The sequence below is a fragment of the Ranitomeya variabilis genome, chromosome 2 (genome assembly GCF_051348905.1).
Source record: "Ranitomeya variabilis isolate aRanVar5 chromosome 2, aRanVar5.hap1, whole genome shotgun sequence".
NCBI lineage: Eukaryota > Metazoa > Chordata > Amphibia > Anura > Dendrobatidae > Ranitomeya > Ranitomeya variabilis.
Window position 1 is genome coordinate 253,373,231 of NC_135233.1, and position 19,829 is coordinate 253,393,059.

General features: G+C 41.8%; 1 protein-coding gene across 5 annotated transcripts in view; it reads left to right on the plus strand.

Moving 5' to 3' along the window:
* RALGDS (ral guanine nucleotide dissociation stimulator) overlaps positions 1–19,829 on the plus strand; it is a 129,925-nt gene that overhangs the window by 42,198 nt on the left and 67,898 nt on the right. Inside the window, exon 1 of one of the 5 annotated variants that reach the window (XM_077284660.1) lies at positions 14,763–15,163. The exons of 3 other annotated variants lie outside the window; for them this stretch is intronic. In XM_077284660.1, coding sequence (XP_077140775.1) covers positions 15,071–15,163 — 93 coding nt within the window. In that variant the 5' untranslated portion in view covers positions 14,763–15,070. Of the gene's footprint in view, positions 1–14,762; positions 15,164–19,829 lie in introns of those variants that run through there. One more of the 5 variants, XM_077284661.1, reaches the window with a different exon arrangement.

Here is a 19,829-nt window from a genome sequence, read left to right on the forward strand (position 1 = left end):
GCCAATTGTGTGTGGGCCTCTTCTTGCACAAGTTGCATTTTTTTTCTACTCCTAGGTTGGTTGCCCACAATCAGTAATACTGGCCGTTCTGGACGCAGCATATTTTCGCTGCGTCCAAGATGCAGCGTTGTACAATATAAGCACAGTGGATGGGATTAATAGAACTCCCATGCCCACTGTGCTTTTTTACGCTGCGTAAGATCATCTGTAGTGCATGTTTCTGAGCTACAGCATGTCAATTTCTCTTACGGGAACACTAAGTCTTCTGTACGGACTTCTGTAAATGTGCAATTAAAAAAACAAGCTCATGCATTGTAAGTGCGTTTAGGCAGGGTTTTTTAGCCTGGTTAAACCTATTAAATAAATAATTTTAAAAGATGACCCTATTTTTGATAACCAGCCAAGGTAAAGCAGACAGCTTCAGGTTTAAGGTACCGTCACATTAAGCGACGCTGCAGCGATATCGACAACGATGCCGATCGCTGAAGCGTCGCTGTGTGGTCGCTGGAGAGCTGTCACACAGACAGCTCTCCAGCGACCAACGATGCCGAAGTCCCCGGGTAACCAGGGTAAACATCGGGTTACTAAGCGCAGGGCCGCGCTTAGTAACCCGATGTTTACCCTGGTTACCAGTGTAAATGTTAAAAAAAACAAACACTACATACTTACATTGCCGTGTCTGTCGCATCCCTCGCCTTCAGCTTCCCTGCACTGTGTAAGCGCCGGCCCTAAGCACAGCGGTGACGTCACCGCTGTGCTTTGCTTTACAGCCGGCACTGACACACTCAGTGCAGGAAGCTCTGAGCAGCAGCGCGGACGCCGGGGGACATGACAGACATCAGAGGGTGAGTATGTAGTGTTTCTTTTTTTTACTTTTACAATGGTAACCAGGGTAAATATCGGGTTACTAAGTGCGGCCCTGCGCTTAGTAACCCGATATTTACCCTGGTTACCATTGTAAAACATTGCTGGCATCGTTGCTTTTGCTGTCAAACACGACGATACACGCCGATCTGACGACCAAATAAAGTTCTGGACTTTCGGCAACAACCAGCGATATCACAGCAGGATCCAGATCGCTGCTGCGTGTCAAACACAACGATATCGCTATCCAGGACGCTGCAACGTCACGGATTGCTATCGTTATCGTTGTAAAGTCGTTTGAAGGTACCTTTATATTATCAGACTGGGATGGTCCCTGGTTATTGATCTTTTCCAAGCCTAAAAGTACAAGCCCGCAGCAACCCCAGAATTGGCACATCACATTAGGTGCACCAATTCTGGGGCCTTGCCTGGCTCATCATCAGTGCCCTGGTGCGGTGGCAATCAGGGTAATAGTATTGAGATTGATGACAGCTGTAATTTGTCAGAAATCACAGCTGCCATCAAGCACTGAGGTTAGTAATGGACAGGTATCTGTCAGACACCCCCATTACTAACCCGGTAATAAAAAAAAAATAAAACACACACACACAGATAAAAAAAACTTTATTTGAATACAGACTCCCCCACACTATCCCTCGTGCACCAATTTATTGATAAAATAAAAAAAAATTCCATGCAGGTCCACCGTAATCCGACCAATTTGAATGAATCCAGAAAAGGATACCTGATTTATTACCTAAAATGTTCCAACGAAGCTCCACCATAGTCCACGTTCCCCAAATCCTTCCCCAGCGACTGTGAATAGCAGTGAAGTGACCGCTATTCACAGGTCCCGGGTACTGAGAACAACACTCCTCTGAGGCAGCGGGTCTCGCTGACTGTAGCGGGAGCCATTGACGATGATGAGCGTGGTCAGTACCCGGGACCTGTGAATAGCGGTCACTTTACTGCTATTCACAGTCGCTTGGGCAGGATTCACGTCAAGTGGGCTATAGGAGAGCTTTGTGAGAACATTTTGGGTAATAAATTGGTGAACGAGGGACTGTCTATTGTTTTTTTTTTTCTGTTTTTCAGGTATCCTTTTCTGGATGACTTCAGATTCGGTGGATTACTTCGGACCTGCATGGGTTTTGTTTTTTTTGTTTTTTTTAAATAAATTGGTGCACGAGGGATAGTGTGGGAGAGTCTGTACTCAAATGAAGTGTTTTTGTGTGTGTGATTTTACTTTTTATTACCGGGTTAGTAATGGGGGGTGTCTGAGAGATACCTGTCCGTTACTAACCTCAAGACTTGATGCCAGTTGTGATTTTTGACAAATCACAGCTCTTGTCAACCCCAACTACCATTACCCCGATTGCCACCGCACCAGAGCAATTGGGACTAGCCGAGCTCAACACCAAAATTGGCGCATCTAATACGATGCCCCATTTCTGGGGCGGCTGAGGGCTGGTATTTTTAGTATGGGAAGGACCCAATAACCAAGGACATTCCCAGCCTGACAATATAAGCCCACAGCTGTCTACTTTACCTTCTCTGGTTACCAAAACTAGGGAGGAACCCAACATATTTTTTTTAATTTATTTATTAGGATAATTCATGTATATTAAATTACACGCACATGGCATTAATTATATATCTCACAGATATCTATTTATTTTTCTATCTAATCTATCTACCCCATATCCATCTTTTTTTGAACATCTAATCTAACATACCAGAGAGAGACAAAAAACATATGCGGCAAAAATGCAAGGAAAAATGCAAGTGAGCTGAGGCTTCATGTGGAAATTCAACTGCGTCAAAGCCTGAACAAATATTGATCGTGGGAACGTACCGTTATTTTTCTTATGTTGTGTATTGAATCCTATCATGTGCAATACCATCAGATAAGCTGTGTATCTCCTATGCTGTGTGATACTGACTGCTGAGCTGTGTATCTAATCCTATCCTGTGTGATACTGACTGCTGAGCTGTGTATCTATTCGTATCCTGTGTGATACTGTCTGCTGAGCTGTGTATCTAATCCTATCCTGTGTGATACTGACTGCTGAGCCATGTATCTAATCCTGTCCTGTGTGATACTGTCTGCTGAGTTGTGTATCTAATCCTATCCTGCGTGATACTGACTGCTGAGCCATGTATCTAATCCTATCCTGTGTGATACTGTCTGCTGAGCTGTGTATCTAATCCTATCCTGTGTGATACTGACTGCTGAGCCGTGTATCTAATCCTATCCTGTGTGATACTGTCTGCTGAGCTGTGTATCTAATCCTATCCTGTGTGATACTGACTGCTGAGCTGTGTATCTAATCCTATCCTGTGTGATACTGTCTGCTGAGCTGTGTATCTAATCCTATCCTGTGTGATACTGACTGCTGAGCTGTGTATCTAATCCTATCCTGTGTGATACTGTCTGCCGAGCTGTGTATCTAATCCTATCCTGTGTGATACTGTTTGCTGAGCCGTGTATCTAATCCTATCCTGTGTGATACCGTCTGCTGAGCCGTGTATCTAATCCTATCCTGTGTGATACCGTCTGCTGAGCCGTGTATCTAATCCTATCCTGTGTGGTACTCTCTAATGCCTCTGGTTACACAGAGATTTGATACTGTCACGTGTCCACCCTGGATGCCATGCTTTGGAAGTGACAGACTTGTGCCAAGTAATGACCCTGCACTTGGGACTCTGACCTGTGAGTTTTCCTGCCCCCTCGCTTCATTGTTTCTGGCCCTCTGTCACTTTCACATCCTCAGAGGAACATGTCCAGGGTCTTCTTGATCCACTGATGTCGGTGATTGTTTATTTTGGTATCTGCTATGACCTCTTGCCCACACTGAGTGCGTTTTGCGGTGTTTCTCTGTCTCCATGTTTTTCCGTGTGTTGCAGAACGGATATGAGGGTTTCCTGTGAGGAGTTGAGGTCAAGAGCTGCTTACAAGTTATCAGTTCACTACTCTTCCTGTATTTTTTGTACTTGAAATCATAAACTGATAAGAAAACCAAAATTATGACAAAATTCTTCATATTGTTGTCAGACACAATGAGATTATCGGCCCGAGAAAACACAATAGTAAGAAATCATTTCCTGGTTAGAATAATATATTGTGATACTAGTGACTGCAATTCTGTATCTCCAATGCCCAGCAAATAGATTATTGGTCATAGCATGAAAAAAATGTATATATGTATGTACAAGAATATAACTGTTATAATACTGCCTCTATGTACAAGAATATAACTACTATAATACTGCTCCTATGTACAAGAATATAACCACTATAATACTGCCCCTATGTACAAGAATTTAACTACTATAATACTGCCCCATATGTACAAGAATATAACTACAATAATACTGCCTCCTATGTACAGGAATATAACTACTATAATACTGCCCCCTATGTACAAGAATATAACTACTATAATACTGCCCCCTATGTACAAGAATATAACTACTATAATACTGCCTCCTATGTACAAAAATATAACTACTAGAATACTGCTCCTATGTACAAGAATATAACTACTATAATACTGCTCCCTATGTACAAGAATATACGGTAACTACTATAATACTGCCCCCTATGTACAAGAATATAACTACTATAATACTGCCCCTATGTGCAAGAATATATCTACTATAATACTTCCCCTATGTACAAGAATATAACTACTATAATACCGCTCCTATGTACAAGAATATAACTACTATAATACTGCCCCTATGTACAAGAATATATCTACTATAATACTGCCTCCTATGTACAAGAATATATCTACTATAATACTGCTCCTATGTACAAGAATATAACTACTATAATACTGCCCCCTATGTACAAGAATATAACTACTATAATACTGCCCCTATGTACAAGAATATAACTACTATAATACTGCCCCCTACGTATAAGAATATAACTACTATAATACTGCCCCTATGTACAAGAATATAACTACTATAATACTGCCCCTATGTACAAGAATATAACTACTATAATACTGCCCCCTACGTATAAGAATATAACTACTATAATACTGCCCCTATGTACAAGAATATAACTACTATAATACTGCCCCTATGTACAAGAATATAACTACGGTACTATAATACTGCCCCCTACGTATAAGAATATAACTACTATAATACTGCCCCTATGTACAAGAATATAACTACTATAATACTGCCCCTATGTACAAGAATATTACTACTATAATACTGCCCCTATGTACAAGAATATAACTACTATAATACTGCCCCTATGTACAAGAATATAACTACTATAATACTGCAATGATTGTTCTACTTGTATTCTATATAAAATGCCATATGCTTTGTCTGTGTTTTTTTTCTGATTCAATTGGATACATCCAGGACCCGAAATCTAATATATAAAGCTGAATGTGTGTGTGTGTGTATGTATGTATGTATGTATGTCCGGGATTGGCATCTGAACCGTAGCAGCTACAGCCACAAAATTTTGCACAGTCACACGTCTGGACCCCGAGAGCGTCATAGGCTATGTTGTGAGGTGAAATTTTAACCCCGCGCTTTCCAATTCACCAAACAATTTTGCCCCTATCTACATAATGGGGAAAAAGTGAAAGGAAAAGTGTTGGAGGCGTCGCAGCTACAGGCACAAAATTTTGCACAGTCACACGTCTGGACCCTGAGAGCGTCAAAGCTATATTGTGAGGTGAAATTTTAACCCCGCGCTTTCCAAGTCACCAAACAATTTTGCCCCTATCTACATAATGGGGAAAAAATGAAAGGAAAAGTGTTGGAGGCAAATTAACAGCTGCCAGATGTGAACAAGGGGGACTTAAAGAATGACAGCGATGGCACCAAAGAGTATATACTGTACAGTTGCTAAGGTGGGGCCCCAACATGGGATAATCACACCACCACGGGGATATGAACACACACACAAAATGCGCCACACACTACCACGTGCTCGAACACATATACCACCCTCAGTGCACATTTCACCACACATACACCAACCTCGCCACATAAAAGTAGAAACACAAAAGTCGCCGCTCAAAACTCGCCACGCGCAAAACTCTCCACATGCAAAACTCGCCACACGTGCAAAACTCGCCACACGCAAAACTTGCACACGCAGAAAAATTGCCACACGCAGAAAAATTGCCACATGCACAAAAGTTGCAACACATGCAAAAGTTGCCTCACACAAAACTTGCACATACTCAAAAGGCACCACACATAAAACTCGCCACGCGCAAAACTCGCCATGCGCAAAACTTGCTGCACACAACTTGCTACACTAACCTGTCACATGCAACTCGACACACAAAAAGTTGCTACACGCATGTCGCCACACAAAACTCATCTCACAAAAGTCCCTACATGCATGTCGCCACACGCAACTCAACACACACAACTTGACACACGAAACTCGCCCTAAAACACACACAAGTCTGGTATCCTTCAAAAATAAAAATCTGATTAATAAGCAGACAAACTACAAGAGCAACAAATGTACCATATAGGAATCCGGCAGCTGTCAGTCACATGACCAGTCTATTATGTGTATGTGTGAGCTAATATATACTGCCAGGGGGTGGGCTTACTGTTGGCTGGGGATTTATCAGGCTGCCATTTTAGCTTACAAATACTGAGGTAAAAATACTGACCAAATAACGTGTGAACGAGGGCTAATACAGGAGGAGATGGCATACAGCTATATACTATATACAGGAGATGACACACAGGTATATACTATTTACAGGGGAGATGACACACAGGTATATACTATATACAGGAGGAGATGACACACAGATATATACTATATACAGGAGAGATGACACACAGGTATATACTATATAGAGGAGGAGATGACATACAGGTACATACTACATACAGGAGGAGATGACATACAGGTATATACTATATACAGGAGGAGATGACACACAGGTATATACTATATACAGGAGCAGATTACCTACAGGTATATAGTATATACAGGAGGAGATGACACAGGTATATGCTATGTATAGGAGGAGATGACATACAGGTATATACTATATACAGGAGATGACACACAGATATATACTATATATAGGTGAGATGACACACAGGTATATACTATATACAGGAGATTACATACAGGTATATCTAATATATAAAGCTGAATGTGTGTATGTATGTATGTGTGTATGTCCGGGATTGGCATCTGTACCGTCGCAGCTACAGCCACAAAATTTTGCACAGTCACACGTCTGGACCCCGAGAGCGTCATAGGCTATGTTGTGAGGTGAAATTTTAACCCCGCGCGTTCCAATTCACCAAACAATTTTGCTCCTATCTACATAATGGGGAAAAAGTGAAGGGAAAAGTGTTGGAGGAAAATTGACAGCTGCCAGATGTGAACAATGAGGACTTAAAGAATGAGAGCGATGGCGACAAAGAGTATATACCGTACAGTTGCTAAGGTGGGGCCCCGACATGGGATACTCACCACACACGGGGATATGAACACAAACACAAAATGCGCCACACACTACCACGTGCTTGAACACATATACCACCCTCAGCACACATTTCACCACACACACACACCAACCTCGCCACATAAAAGTCGAAACACAAAAGTCACCACTCAAAACTCGCTACATGCAAAACTCGCCATATGCAAAACTAGGCTCACGCAAAACTCGCCACACGTGCAAAACTCACCTCATGGAAAACTCACCTCATGCAAAACTTGCACACACAGAAAAATTGCCACATGTACAAAAGTTGCACCACATGCAAAAGTTGCCTCACACAAAACTTGCACATACTCAAAATGCACCACACATAAAACTCGCCACGCGCAAAACTCGCCATGCACAAATCTTGCTGCACACAACTTGCTACACTAACCTGTCACATGCAACTCAACACACAAAATGTTGCTACACGCATGTCGCCACACAAAACTCATCTCACAAAAGTCGCTACATGCATGTCGCCACACGCAACTCAACACACACAACTTGACACATAAAACTCGCCCTAAAACACACACAAGTCTGGTATTGTCCTTCAAAAATAAAAATCTGATTAATAAGCAAACTACAAGAGCAACAAATGTACCATATAGGAAATACGGCAGCTGTCAGTCACATGACCTGTCTATTATGTGTATGTGTGAGCTAATATATACTGCCAGGGGGGAGGGCTTCCTGTTGGCTGGGGATTTATCAGGCTGCCAATAGCAACCAATCACAGCTCAGCTTCTATTTTGCTACAGTTAATTAACCTGAGCTCTGATTGGTTAATATAGGCAACAAAGACATTCTCAGTATAACAAAGCTAATATATGTTGTGAAATGCTTCTATTTGCTTAGTTTTTGCCTTTTAATAATTACATTTCTATCTATTTGTTTTGTGGTTTTTGTGTGCAGAATAAATTTTTGTTAACACATTCTATTTTGCTAACAGCAGTCATTAACCCGGGCGAAGCCGGGTAGTACAGCTAGTTAAAAATAAAGTAAAATAAAAAGTAGCGTATCACTAGCCTTTGTGATACTCATCTCATGTTTAGTGCTTTTGTACACACTGGGTAGCTGGAGCATTCACAATGAGGACTGAAAGAATGAACATTTTCAAGATTCTTGTGTGTCCACGTGTCCTGATGACTCAGCCAATGTCCACAGGGTGTGAACAGGCACATGGAAACACTCAGCCTGACAACAAAATAAATATCTCAGAGCCTGAAGCTCAAGAAAGTTACTGACATCGAAAATACCTATAGATCTATCACCAGGGCAACTGGAGCAACACTGGGAACAAACCAGTGATCACAGATGTTTTAATATAGAGTAATACAGATATCTGTCTATTTATCATAGGGGCAGTATTATAGTAGTTATATTCTTGTACATAGGGGGAAGTATAGTAGTTAGGGTGAAGTATTATATTAGTTATATACTTGTACATAGGGGTAGTATTATCTACTATATAATTGTCTAAGGGTCACTTCCGTCTGTCTGTCCTTCTGTCTTTCTGTCTGTCTTTCTGTCACGGATATTCATTGGTCGCGGCCTCTGTCTGTCATGGAATCCAAGTCGCTGATTGGTCTCACCAGCTGCCTGTCATGGCTGCCGCGACCAATCAGCGACGGCCACAGTCCGATTAGTCCCTCCCTACTCCCCTGCAGTCAGTGCCCGGCGCCCGCTCCATACTCCCTTCCAGTCACCGCTTACACAGGGTTAATGCCGGCGGTAACGGACCGCGTTATGCCGCGGGTAACTCACTCCGTTACCGCCGCTATTAACCCTGTGTGACCAAGTTTTTACTATTGATGCTGCCTATGCAGCGTCAATAGTAAAAACATCTAATGTTTAAAAATAATAATAATAAAAAAAAAATCATTATATACTCACCTTCCGCCGGCAGGTTTTGGTGGCAAGGATGGTATGCGCGAAGGACCTGCCATGACGTCATGGTCATGTGACCGCGACGTCATCACAGGCCCTGCGCGAGAAGGACCTGGCATGACATCACGGTCATGTGACCGTGACGTCATGGCAGGTCCTTCTCGCGCAGGCGCGAAGAAGCTGCGGTACCATGGGACAGGCAGGGACAGCGTCAGGAGCGCAGGGAGCTGGTGAGTATTTCATATTCACCTGTCCGCGTTCCATCCTCCGGGCACCGCTCCATCTTCCCGTCCTCTTGCAGTGACTGTGCAGGTCAGAGGGTGCGATGACGTATTAGTGTGCGCGCCGCCCTCTGCCTGAACAGTCAGTGCGGAGAGACGGGACGCTGAGGAGCAGCGACGAGAGGTGAGTATGTTATTTTATTTTTTTTTATTGCAGCAGCAGCAACATTACATGTGGCCCAATGCTGTATGGAGTGTCTATGGGGCTATAAAGAACTGCATGGAGCATTATATGGGGCATCTATGGGGTCATAACTGCATGGGGCAACTATGGGGCCATAACTGCATGGAGCATTATATGGGGCATCTATGGGGCCATAACTGCATGGAGCATTATATGGGGCATCTATGGGGCCATAATGAACTGCATAGAGCATTATATAGGGCATCTATAGGGCCATAATGAACTGCATGGAGCATTGTATGTTACATCTATGGGGCCATAACTGCATGGAGCATTATATGGAGCATCTATGGGGCCATAACTGCATGGAGCATTATACTACGTGACTGGGCAATATACTACGTGACTGGGCAATATACTACGTGGACATGCATATTCTAGAATACCCGATGCGTTAGAATCGGGCCACCATCTAGTAGTAGTTATATTCTTGTACATAGGGGTAGTATTATAGTAGTTATATTCTTGTGCACAGGGGGCAGTATTATAGTAGTTATATTCTTGTACATAGGGTCCCGTATTATAGTAGTTATATTCTTGTACATAGGGGTAGTATTATAGTAGTTATATTCTTGTACGTAGAGGCCAGTATTATAGTAGCTATATTCTTGTACATAGGGGGCAGTATTATAGTAGTTATATTCTTGTACATAGGGGTAGTATTATAGTAGTTATATTCTTGTACATAGCAGTATTATAGTAGTTATATTCTTGTACGTAGGGGGCAGTATTATAGTAGATATATATTCTTGTACATAGGGGCAGTATTATAGGAGTTATATTCTTGTTCATAGGGGGCAGTTTTATAGTGGTTATATTCTTGTACATAGGTGGCAGTGTTATAGTAGTTATATTCTTGTATGTAGGGGGGCAGTATTATAGTAGTTATATTCTTGTATATAAGGGCAGTATTATAGTAGTTATATTCTTGTACGTAGGGGGCAGTATTATAGTAGTTATATTCTTGTACGTAGGGGGCAGTATTATAGTAGTTATATTCTTGCACATAGGAGCAGTATTATAGTAGTTATATTCTTGTACATAGGTGGCAGTATTATAGTAGTTATATTCTTGTATATGAGGGCAGTATTATAGTAGTTATATTCTTGTACATAGGGGCAGTATTACAGTAGTTATACTCTTGTACGTAGGGGGCAATATTATAGTAGGTATATTCTTGTACATAGGGGCAGTATTATAGTAGTTAAATTCTTGTACATAGGGGGCAGTATTATAGTAATATTCTTGTGCACAAGGGGCAGTATTATAGTAGTTATATTCTTGTACATAGGGGCAGTACTATAGTAGTTATATTCTTGTATATAGGGGCAGTATTATAGTAGTTATATTCCTCTACATAGGGGGCTGTATTATAGTAGTTAGATTCTTGTACATAGGGGGCAGTATTATAGTAGTTAGATTCTTGTACATAGGGGTAGTATTATAGTAGTTATATTCTTGTACATAGGGGCAGTATTATAGGAGTTATATTCTTGTTCATAGGGGGCAGTTTTATAGTGGTTATATTCTTGTACATAGGTGGCAGTATTATAGTATTTATATTCTTGTATGTAGGGGGGCAGTATTATAGTAGTTATATTCTTGTATATAAGGGCAGTATGATAGTAGTTATATTCTTGTACGTAGGGGGCAGTATTATAGTAGTTATATTCTTGTACGTAGGGGGCAGTATTATAGTAGTTATATTCTTGCACATAGGAGCAGTATTATAGTAGTTATATTCTTGTACATAGGTGGCAGTATTATAGTAGTTATATTCTTGTACGTAGGGGGCAGTATTATAGTTGTTATATTCTTGTACATAGGGGCAGTATTACAGTAGTTATACTCTTGTACGTAGGGGGCAGTATTATAGTAGGTATATTCTTGTACATAGGGGCAGTATTATAGTTGTTATATTCTTGTACATAGGAGCAGTATTACAGTAGTTATACTCTTGTACGTAGGGGGCAATATTATAGTAGGTATATTCTTGTACATAGGGGCAGTATTATAGTAGTTAAATTCTAGTACATAGGGGCAGTATTACAGTAGTTATACTCTTGTACGTAGGGGGCAGTATTATAGTAGGTATAATTTTTGTACATAGGGGCAGTATTATAGTAATATTCTTGTGCACAAGGGGCAGTATTATAGTAGTTATATTCTTGTACATAGGGGCAGTACTATAGTAGTTATATTATTGTATATAGGGGCAGTATTATAGTAGATATATTCCTGTACATAGGGGCAGTATTATAGTAGTTAGATTCTTGTTCATACGGGGCAGTATTATGGTAGTTATATTCTTGTACATAGGTGGCAGTATTATAGTAGTTATATTAGTTATATTCTTGTACATAGGGGTAGTATTATAGTAGTTGAATTGTTGTACATAGTGGGCAGTATTATAGTAGTTATATTCTTGTACATAGGGGCAGTATTATAGTAGGTATATTCTTGTGCACAGGGGCAGTATTATAGTAGGTATATTTTCTAGTAATATTCATAGACTAGTTCTTATCCTTTATCTTTCTTGTATGATGGCCTTTGTAGTGTGTCAGTCACCGCTCCTCTCCTCAGTGCGTCACTGTCTTCGGCTCTGACATTTGGGGACGCCCTTAGATGGTGACAGTCGTAGTTACTGAGAACATCCTCAGATTCTCCACATGCCGCATAAAACGTGAGCTGTGGCTACATACGAGCAGCTGGCGGCTTTCTATGGGAGCAGCAACCACAGGGCACATAGTGAACATTGCAGACACAGATATTTCAGGTGCTGTGCTCATACGATGTCTTCCGATGCAGCATTATAACCCGGTGATGGCCACTCCTGGGCCATTCTCTAGGATTATTGATCCCTGGCTCTCCAGCACCTCTGTGCATTTTTCTATTACACCATTTTTTCCTGCTCTCCTCAGTGGCCTTTTAGCTTTTTTCGTCTCCTGTGCTGGCCTGTTCCTGTAGCTCCTAGTGGTGACTTATCGCCATATTGGCGTTTCTTGTTATGTGCTGAGCTTTTCTCCTCTAGACGCATAACCCGATGTGGTATTATTTGTGTTTGTTACTCGCAGTGATAGCCGATTTCTAATAGGTTTGCTATAGTAACACCACTGTCCCAATTTGCTCTCATTTCATAGACAATCCATTGTTGTTGTTTTTTTTAATCTGAATCCATGATCGAGGATAGTGTCGTGTTTAGGTCTCTCTGGCAGAAATTCTGGTTTGGGCACAAAGAAAACGCAGCAAAACATGATACCTGTGTTTCTTTTCCAGCATTTTTTCACCACCCATTCATTTCAATGGGTGAAAAACTTTGAAAGAAGTGACATGTGCCATTATGCAAAAAACATGCAAAACACAAAATCCTGATGACAATAAAGCCAATGTGTGTACATGAGATTTCTAAAAAAAAATCTCATAGACCTAGCTGGTACTGTAAAACACATCTGAAAATTTGCTTAAAAAATGCATTAAAAAAAGCTGCAAAAACATCTAGTATGAACTTAGCCTTAGTCTTATATAGACCGACCATCGCATGAAGAAAAAAAATGTTTGTTTGTTTGTTTTTTACACAAAATATAGAGGAATCCTGTGCATGAGGCAGTAGGTTTTGCAAATGCAGCTAGTTTTCTTTTCTTTTCTTGCATTTCTCACATTGTAAAATTGCAGTACCGTAATTTCTGGTAAATCTTGAGCAGCTTTCCCTCCTTCTCAACATTCAAGCAGAGAGCTTGAAAATATTGATGGAAAAAAAATGTATCAATCATGGTATGTGCACACGGTCAGTATTTGGCAGCGCTTTGGATGCAGCACATGTCTGCTGTGTCCAAAGCGCTGCCGGCTGTTGAACGCAGGTGATTCCGCATGTGTTCATTGAACCGTGCAGAATCACTGCATCCTATTCATTGTACAGGGACATTTATCTTGCGGTGACTGAGCGTCTTTGCAAGATAAATTGACATGCTGCCGTCTGGAAAGACGCGCCGCATGTCCATCTCCGTGGGTGATCCACGGGCGTCTGTGCACGCATAGTGGGCATGAGATTTCTTCAACTCCCATCCACTATGCTGTAACATCTGGCTGCTGCAGATGTACGCAGCGTCCAACCCTCAGCGTTTACTGACCGTGCGAATGTATCCTCACAGAATCACTTTCAATTCACATAAAATGGATGTTATTTTCAATAGGTTTCATTTCTCGGCCTCAATTCATAATTTGCAGGTTTTTTGTCACTTTTTATTCTTTTTCACTTTTGATATGTGTTGATGTATTTTGTTCCAGACACTTTAAAATGGCGCATTCTGTTCAAAAATAGTCTTTATTTGTTTGTCTTTTGAAGTGTTTCGCAACTTTTTAGCCCAAAAAGTCACCGTGTTTGTAAAAAAAAAACAAAACAGTGAAACCACACCAAAAAGTAAAACAAAAAACGGGCACAAAGGCAACAATGAATCGGACCTGAAGTGCAGACACTTTTGGAGGAGTTTGTCTTTGAGCTGTTCTTCTCACAAAGCCTCTTCTAAAACGCTGAGAAAACTCCTCGAAATCCTCTTTGTTTGTACAAGGATTTTTTTTTGTTTTTTGAGTTTCGAGAAGGTTTGATTGTAAAACGCCTTGTGAAGAAAAAAAGAAGACGGTGAATGTCACTTGTCCAAAATTTATACACTGTCCAATCAAAAGGCTGCAGAGAGAGAGACTACATCAGGAAATAAAAAAATAAAAAATTTCTATAGAGACCCTGAATAAAGGAGAGTATCCTTCAGCTGTTTCTGCTTGAAAAACTTTGAAGACCTGGAAAACCTGTGTGAACTTGCACTTAGGATGCCTGTAGGACTAAACCTATAGATTCCTCCCTGATAACCCAGGTGGTTGCAATGTGTCAGTCCCACGTGCGACTTGTCTCCAGCCTCCAATCCTTACTGCGGCTGCCCTTCTACCTGTGGGCCTTATCTTGGCACCAGACACTATCAGCTGCTGGCATCCGTGGGCAAACAGAGGTGGCAACCTGCTGCCCCAGTAGTCAGGGCTGCAGTGCAGCCAGGCAGCGGGTGAGGCGAGTGCTCCTCTGCACCGGCGATATACAGCATGGCTGAGCAGCATACAGATGAGCTGGGGGAGATGCATCCTCCTGGCTTGTTGTAGCACGTTCGCAGGGTGGGGTGAGGGAATCACAGCTTTTCATGTCTTGGAGGGAGAAGGAAACATTTACGTGAAGCCTCACACCTCCGTGCTCCCTGCAAAACAAGAGGATAACCTGTTCCCTGAGGCAGAATCTACAGGCCGAGGATGGGCGATGACTGAGGTGGGCTGCTAGGGACAGAAGACCTGAGGCTACGATGGAGCAGAAGCTGGCCTTCACCCTACAGAAAGCCTTGCTACAGCCGGTGAAGATGTGCATATTGGATATGCCCCTGCTGGTGGATCCAGAAGTGAGTACACCCCTTGTATGTCGGGCGCCATGGGGTAAGGTGGATCAGTCAGTGTGCAGCCTTCTTGATCTCCCTATAATAAGTGCCCTCAGGCCATTGCATGGTGGGGTGTCTGGTATTTTGGTTATGCACCCTTTTTCTCGTGGCTTTTAGTGCTGCGAATATGGAAAGCAAGGCCGTATATCTTGTGTATGTGCACGTAAAATGGTGTAACCTGATTATGGGTGCTAGTGACCCATGTGGCCTTGAGGTCTGTGCCGTTTTATTAATTAAAATGGTATCATGATCAATTCAACTGGCATTGATTCATGCCAGAGAAAACTAGAAAGATCCCTCAGTAGAATGTTATTAGAAAGCGGTGCATTATGTTTTTGCAAGTGTGTAGATCACAGCTTGCTGTCAGTGAATGGAAACTGCAATCCCATCCTGATACAGCTCACAGGGGAGGGTTTGTCACAGTCCAGAAAATCCACCTGGTGCCGACTAGCTTGTCTCGGTGACAGGACCTTATCCGATCACAATGGCCTATGGCAGTCGCCTCCAGCATGCAGGATTTCTCCCACTGCTTGGGGAAGTAAAGGGTTCTTGGCGCAGAACATAACGCGGAGAATTCAGCGCCAAGTCGCCCTGACGCCTCTTGGGGCTTTTACGCTTCGCAACTTTTCAGTTTCATTCAGTCCTGCGTCATTCTGAAACGTCTGGTGATTCACGAGAAGCGAAGGCTCCACATTCCGAGTGATCAACTTTCATTTCTGCTTTGTTTGTAAACATGAAAATTCTGGGGAAATCCACAACATGACAATTATGTGTGCTGGTCACCATCCACCCGGAGCATGGAGAGCAATATGGGTACGGTTAGACGGTATTTTTCATTATAAGGTTGAAAAAATGAACTGGAGTATAAGTTGGTATGCATGCAGAATAGGAGCATGTTCACACTGGCCTTTAACCAAACAAAACCCAAGACAGAAATAAAATGAACATATACCGTGCTGTAAGTAATTAAGTAATAGCAATAATGTAGATAAACAAGTTAAGGTACTTGATAAACACCATTTTTGATATTTAAAGAAAGCCATTCTGTCAACATCAAGGTATACCGCAATCGGGATGGGCCTAACCTCTAGTATTATAACTTTGCAATGTTCCAATGTGATGCCTCCTTTTCTTTGAGCTTGACATAACATATATATATATATATCTTCCCATTTACTGGGTATCCATTCAGGACCCATTCCTGTGCCTTTATTCACATTGATGCCACTAGTAAGGTTTTAATGCATGCTAGAGGTTAGGACCATCCTGATTGTGATACACCTTGACTTATCATCAATGGTATTTTTCATTACTTGTACTCGCCTCAGTATTAACCCCTTTCTGATGTTAGACGTACTATCCCGTCGAGGTGGGGTGGGCCCGTATGACCACCGATGGGATAGTACGTCATATGCGATCGGCCGCGCTCACGGGGGGAGCGCGGCTGATCGCGGCCGGGTGTCAGCTGACTATCGCAGCTGACATCTGGCACTATGTGCCAGGAGCGGTCACGGACCGCCCCCGGCACATTAACCCCCGGCACACTGCGATCAAACATGATCGCAGTGTTCCGGCAGTATAGGGAAACATCGCGCAGGGAGGGGGCTCCCTGCGGGCTTCCCTGAGACCCCCGGAGCAACGCGATGTGATCGCGTTGCTCCGAGGGTCTCTTACCTCCTCCTCCCTGCAGCAGGCCCGGATCCAAAATGGTCACGGGGCTGCATCCAGGTCCTGCAGGGAGGTGGCTTCACAGCGCCTGCTCAGAGCAGGCGCCGGGAAGCCTCCAGGAGTGCACGTCAGATCGCACAGCAAAGTGTCAGATCAGCGATCTTACACTATAACATGATGTCCCCCCCTGGGGCAATGTTATAGTGTAGAAAAAAAAAAATATTCACATGTGTAAAAAAAAAAAATATATATATTGTTCCTATAAATACATTTCTTTATCTACATAAAAAAAAACATTAAAACTACACATATTTATTATCGCCGCGTCCGTAACAACCCGACCTATAAAACTGTCCCACCCCTTCAGTGAACACGATAAAAAAAAAAGAGACAAAAAACAACCCTTTATTATCATACCGCCAAGCAAAAAGTGGAATAACACGTGATCAAAAAGACGGATATAAATAACCATGGAACCGCTGAAAACGTCATCTTGTCCCACAAAAAACGAGCCACCATACAGCGTAATCAAAGAAAAAATAAAAAAGTTATAGTCCTCAGAATAAAGCGATGCAAAAATAATTATTTTTTCTATAAAATAGTTTTTATTGTATAAAAGCGCCAAAGCATAAAAAAATGATATAAATGAGGTATCGCTGTAATCATACTGACCCGAAGAATAAAACTGCTTTATCCATTTTACCAAATGCGGAATGGTATAAACGCCTCCCCCAAAAGAAATTCATGAATAGCTGGTTTTTGGTCATTCTGCCTCCCAAAAATTGGAATAAAAAGAGATCAAAAAATGTCACGTGCCCGAAAATGAATAAAAGCGTCAACTCGTCCCGCAAGAAACAAGACCCCACATGACTCTGTGGACCAAAATATGGAAAAATTATAGCTCTCAAAATGTGGTAACGCAAAAAATATTTTTTGCAATAAAAAGCGTCTTTTAGTGTGTGACGGCTGCCAATCATAAAAATCCGCTAAAAAACTCGCTATAAAAGTAAATCAAACCCCCCTTCATCACCCCCTTAGTTAGGGAAAAATAAAAAAAATGTATTTACTTCCATTTTCCCGTTAGGGTTAGGGCTAGGGTTAGGGTTAGAGCTAGTGTTAAGGCTACAGTTAGGGTTGGGGCTAAAGTTAGGGTTAGAGTTTGGATTACATTTACGGTTGGGATTAGGGTTAGGGGTGTGTCAGGGTTAGGGGTGTGGTTAGGGTTACCGTTGGGATTAGGGTTAGGGATGTGTTTGGATTAGGGTTTCAGTTATAATTGGGGGGTTTCCACTGTTTAGGCACATCAGGGGCTCTCCAAACGCAACATGGCGTCCGATCTAAATTCCAGGTAATTCTGCGTTGAAAAAGTAAAACAGTGCTCCTTCCCTTCCGAGCTCTCCCGTGCGCCCAAACGGGGGTTTACCCCAACATATGGGGTATCAGCGTTCTCAGGACAAATTGGACAACAACTTTTGGGGTCCAATTTCTCCTGTTACCCTTGGGAAAATAGAAAACTGGGGGCTAAAAAATAATTTTGTGGGAAAAAAAAAGATTTTTTATTTTCACGGCTCTGCGTTATAAACTGTAGTGAAACACTTGAGGGTTCAAAGTTCTCACAACACATCTAGATAAGTTCCTTGGGGGGTCTAGTTTCCAATATGGGGTCACTTGTTGGGGGGTTTCTACTGTTTAGGTACATTAGGGGCTCTGCAAACGCAATGTGACGCCTGCAGACCAATCCATCTAAGTCTGCATTCCAAATGACCCTCCTTCCCTTCAGAGCTCTGCCATGCGCTCAAACGTTTGTTCCCCCCACATATGGGGTATCAGCGTACTCAGGACAAATTGGACAACAACTTTTGGGGTCCAATTTCAACTGTTACCTTTGGAAAAATACAAAACTGGGGGCTAAAAAATAATTTTTGTGGAAAAAAAAGATTTTTTATTTTCACGGCTCTGCGTTATAAACTGTAGTGAAACACACGGGGGTTCAAAGCTCTCACAACACATCTAGATGAGTTCCTTAGGGGGTCTACTTTCCAAAATGGTGTCACTTAGGGGGGGTTTCAATGTTTAGGCACATCAGGGGCTCTCCAAACGCAACATTGCTTCCCATCTCAATTCCAGTCAATTTTGCATTGAAAAGTCAAATGGCGCTCCTTCGTTTCCGATCTCTGCCATGCGCTCAAACAGTGGTTTACCCCCACATATGGGGTATCGGCGTACTCAGGACAAATTGTACAACAACTTTTGGGATCCATTTTCTCCTGTTACCCTTGGTAAAATAAAACAAATTAGAGCTGAAATAAATTTTTTGTGACAAAAAGTTAAATGTTCATTTTTATTTAAACATTCCAAAAATTTCTGTGAAACACCTGAAGGGTTAATAAACTTCTTGAATGTGGTTTTGAGCACCTTGAAGGGTGCAGTTTTTAGAATGGTGTCACACTTGGTTATTTTCTATCATATAGACCCCTCAAACAGACTTCAAATGAGATGTGGTCCCTAAAAAAAAAAAAGGTGTTGTAAAAATGAGAAATTGCTGGTCAACTTTTAACCCTTATAACTCCCTAACAAAAAAAAATTTTGGTTCCAAAATTGTGCTGATGTAAAGTAGACATGTGGGAAATGTTACTTATTAAGTATTTTGTGTGACATATCTCTATGATTTAATTGCATAAAAATTCAAAGTTGGAAAATTGCGACATTTTCTAAATTTTCGCCAAATTTCCGTTTTTTTCACAAATTAAACACAGGTAATATCAAAGAAATTTTACCACTATCATGAAGTACAATATGTCACGAGAAAACAGTGTCAGAACCACCGGGATCTGTTGAAGCGTTCCAGAGTTATAACCTCATAAAGGGACAGTGGTCAGAATTGTAGAAATTGGCCCGGTCATTAACGTGCAAACCACCTTCGGGGGTAAAGGGGTTAAGTCCAAAAATAAGTGAGCTTAGC